At 48.5% G+C, this 4,583-nt stretch overlaps 1 protein-coding gene across 1 annotated transcript; it reads right to left on the bottom strand.

The window, feature by feature from the left end:
* Positions 1–1,167: 1,167 nt before the first annotated feature.
* LOC147116081 (uracil nucleotide/cysteinyl leukotriene receptor-like) lies at positions 1,168–2,593 on the bottom strand. Its single transcript, XM_085989495.1, has one exon. It carries the CDS (start codon positions 2,467–2,469, stop codon positions 1,471–1,473), a length of 999 nt encoding a protein of 332 aa, XP_085845621.1. The 5' UTR covers positions 2,470–2,593; the 3' UTR covers positions 1,168–1,470.
* Positions 2,594–4,583: the final 1,990 nt, after the last annotated feature.

Below are 4,583 nucleotides of genomic sequence, written 5' to 3'. Positions count from 1 at the left end.
GGTGCGCACTGACTGTGATCTCACTGGTGTACACTGGTGTGCACCGACTGTGATCTCACTGGTGTGCACTGACTGTGATCTCACTGGTGTGCACTGACTGTGATCTCACTGGTGTGCACTGACTGAGCTCTCACTGGTGTGCACCGACTGTGATCTCACTGGTGTGCACCGACTGTGATCTCACTGGTGTACACTGACTGAGATCTCACTGGTGTACACTGACTGAGCTCTCACTGGTGTGCACTGACTGTGATCTCACTGGTGTACACTGACTGAGAGCTCAGTAGTGTACACTGACTGTGATCTCACTGGTGTGCACTGACTGTGATCTCACTGGTGTGCACTGACTGAGCTCTCACTGGTGTGCACTGACTGTGATCTCACTGGTGTACACTGACTGTGACTTCACTGGTGTACACTGACTGTGACCTCACTGGTGTACACTGACTGTGATCTCACTGGTGTACACTGACTGAGCTCTCACTGGTGTGCACCGACTGTGACTTCACTGGTGTACACTGACTGTGACCTCACTGGTGTGCACTGACTGTGATCTCACTGGTGTACACTGACTGTGACTTCACTGGTGTACACTGACTGTGACCTCACTGGTGTACACTGACTGTGATCTCACTGGTGTACACTGACTGTGATCTCACTGGTGTACACTGACTGAGCTCTCACTGGTGTGCACCGACTGTGATCTCACTGGTGTACACTGACTGTGACCTCACTGGTGTACACTGACTGTGACCTCACTGGTGTACACTGACTGTGATCTCACTGGTGTACACTGACTGAGCTCTCACTGGTGTACACTGACTGTGATCTCACTGGTGTACACTGACTGTGATCTCACTGGTGTACACTGACTGTGATCTCACTGGTGTACACTGACTGTGATCTCACTGGTGTGCACTGACTGTGACCTCACTGGTGTACACTGACTGTGATCTCACTGGTGTACACTGACTGAGCTCTCACTGGTGTACACTGACTGTGATCTCACTGGTGTACACTGACTGTGATCTCACTGGTGTACACTGACTGAGCTCTCACTGGTGTACACTGACTGTGATCTCACTGGTGTACACTGACTGTGATCTCACTGGTGTACACTGACTGTGACCTCACTGGTGTACACTGACTGTGATCTCACTGGTGTACAGTGACTGTGATCTCACTGGTGTGCACTGACTGTGACCTCACTGGTGTACACTGACTGTGATCTCACTGGTGTACAGTGACTGTGATCTCACTGGTGTGCACTGACTGTGATCTCACTGGTGTACACTGACTGTGATCTCACTGGTGTGCACTGACTGAGGTCTCACTGTTGTACACTGTCTGATGATGATTTAGATTCGTAAGCAATTCTCAACCCTGGCAACTTAGCAAACAGAGAAAAACATGAACACACACGCACACTGAGCCTGACGCCTATGGAAGAGCCGTTGATTGTTGGCGGTGCTACAGCTCAGATTTGCCGCTGAGGGAGCTCTCGTTGGTTTTGGCCTCGTGGCTGACCGACTGCGTCTGTTTCCTGTGGCCGCAGACAAAGTGACAGAATCGCTCTCTGAACTTTTCTCCCACGAAAAAGTAAACAACGGGATCGAGGCAGCTGTTGAGACTGGTCAGACAGGACGTGATGCGGTTACTGAGAGCGATGAGCTTCCTGTCCCGGCAGCTCGAGTGGGCCGTGCTGGTAGACAGGATGTAAAGGTATCGGTTGATATGATAGGGTACGAAGCAGATGAGGAAGATGGTGAGCACCAAGATGATCATCTTGATGGCCTTGTCCTTCAAGTGCCTCTCAATGCGGTTTCCCCTCCGCAGGCTGCGGATGATCAGTAAGTAGCAGGTCACTGTGATCACGAATGGAACCACGAACCCGACTGTGAGGGGCACCAGGGCAAAGCTGGAGGTCTTTTCGCGGTACAGCTGGAGGCACATGGTGGTGGAGTTGTCCATTTGGAGCGTTTGCGGTGCCCCGAGCATCGGCGCCACCCCCACAACAAGGACCACCCACAGGACGATGCAGACGACGTTTGCGTACAGCGGCTTCCGAATGCGCATGGACTTAACCGGGTACACGATGGCCAGGAAGCGGTCGGCGCTGATGCAGGTCAGGAAGAAGATGCTGGCATACATGTTCAGGTAGAAGAGGAAGCCGGTGATGCGGCACGGCACCTCTCCGAACGGCCAGTGGTTCTGGCTCAGGTGGTACACCATTCGCATTGGCAGGATCAGCACATAGGAGAGGTCCGCTACTGCCAGGTGCATCAGGTAGATGTTAGTGGTTGTGTTGGCGTTCTTGTCACAGGAGAAAACCCACACGGCAAGGATGTTGCCGACAAATGCCAGCACGAATACGACCCCATAGAAGGAGGAGAAGAAAAGATTCTCTTCGCTGCTCTCCTGGGTACAGTGCTGACTGCTGGCATTGCTGAAGACAATGGGATAAGCCATAGTAAGGTTTCCCTGTTCTGAAAGCGTGCAGACTGTAGGGAACTTCAATGGACATCTGGAAAACAAACACGGCTCTGTTACAAAACCACTGTTCCTTGTGTATTGCCTGCTCTTGCAATGCTGCCATTTGTTATCACAAAGCCTGATTACAAACTCATTATAGAAACATAGAAACATAGAAGATAGGAGCAGGAGTCGGCCATTCGGCCCCTCGAGCCTGCTCCGCCATTCAATGAGATCATAGCTGATCATCCAAATTCAGTACCCGGTCCCTGCCTTCTCCCCATATCCCTTAATCCCTTTAGCCATAAGAAATATATCTAACTCCTTCTTGAATATATTTAATGAATTGGCCTCAACTGCCTTCTGTGGTAGAGAATTCCACAGGTTCACCACTCTCTGGGTGAAGAAATTCCTCCTCATTTCTGTCCTAAATGGCTTATCCCTTATCCTTAAACTGTGACCCCTGGTTCTGGACTCCCCCGTCATCGGGAACATCCTTCCTGCATCTAGTCTGTCTAGTCCTGTTAGAATTTTATAAGTTTCAATGAGACCCCCTCTCATTCTTCTAAACTCCAGCGAATATAAGCCCAGTCGACCCAATCTCTCCTCATACGTCATTCCTGCCATCCCAGGTATCAGTCTGGTGAATCTTCGCTGCACTCCCTCCATGACAACATTCTTCCTCAGATAAGGCGACCAAAACTGCACACAATACTCAAGGTGTGGTCTCACCAAGGCCTTGTACAACTGCAGCAAGACATCCTTGCTCCTGTACTCGAATCCTCTCGCTATGAAGGCCAACATACCATTTGCCTTCTTAACCGCCTGTTGCACCTGCATGCTTACCTTCAGCGACTGGTGCACAAGGATACCCAGGTCTCGTTGCACTTCCCCTTCTCCTAATCTATTGCCATTCAGATAATAATCTGCCTTCCTGTTTTTGCCACCAAAGTGGATAACCTCGCATTTATCCACATTATACTGCATCTGCCATGCATCTGCCCAATCACCCAACCTGTCCAAATTATACTGGAGTTTCTCTGCATCCTCCTCACAGCACACACGCTCACCCAGCTTTGTGTCATCTGCAAACTTGGAGATATTACATCTAGTTCCCTCGTCTAGATCATTAATATATATTGTGAATAGCTGGGGTCCTAGCACCGATCCCTGCAGTACCCCACTAGTCACTGCCTGCCACTTGGAAAAAGACCCGTTTATTCCAACTCTTTGCTTCCTGTCTGCCAGCCAGTTCTCTATCCAAGTCAGTACCTTACCCCCAATCCCATGTGCTTTAACTTTGCACGCTAATCTCTTATGCGGGACCTTATCGAAAGCCTTCTGAAAGTCCAAATACACCACATCCACTGGCTGTCCCTTATCTATTCTACCAGTTACATCCTCAAAAAATTCCAGTAGATTAGTCAAGCACAATTTACCTTTTGTAAATCCATGTTGACTTTGTCCGATCCTGTCACTGTTTTCTAAGTGCTCTGCTGTTACATCTTTTATAATGGACTCTAGCATTTTCCCCACTACCGATGTCAGGCTTACCGGTCTACAATTCCCCGTTTTCTCTCTACCACCTTTTTTAAATAGTGGGGTTACATTAGCTACCCTCCGATCCATAGGAACTGTGCCCGAGTCTATAGAATTTTGGAAGATGACCAGCAATGCATCTACTATTTCTAGGGCCACTTCCTTAAGTACACTAGGATGTAGATTATCAGCCCCTGGGGATTTATTGGCCTTCAATCCCGTCAATTTCCCTAACACCATTTCCCTACAAATACTAATTTCATTCAGTTACTCCCTCTCATTAGATCCTATGTTCTCTGACATCTCTGGGAGGTTATTTGTGTCCTCCTTTGTGAAGACAAAACCAAAGTATGTATTTAATTGGTTCTGCCATTTCTTTGCTCCCCATTATAAATTCCCCTGATTCTGACTGCAAGGGACCTACGCTTGACTTCACCAATCTTTTTTTCTCTTCACATATCTATAGAAGCTTTTACAGTTAGTTTTTATGTTCCCTGAAAGCTTACTCTCATACTCTATTTTCCCCCTCTTAATTAATCCTTTTGTCCTCCTTTGCTGATTCCTAAACTGCT

Source organism: Somniosus microcephalus, chromosome 6, assembly GCF_052327205.1.
Source record: "Somniosus microcephalus isolate GS21.2 chromosome 6, FLI_Smic_1.0, whole genome shotgun sequence".
NCBI lineage: Eukaryota > Metazoa > Chordata > Chondrichthyes > Squaliformes > Somniosidae > Somniosus > Somniosus microcephalus.
Note: the sequence above shows the minus strand (reverse complement) of the source record. Positions and strands in the feature narration are given on the sequence as shown.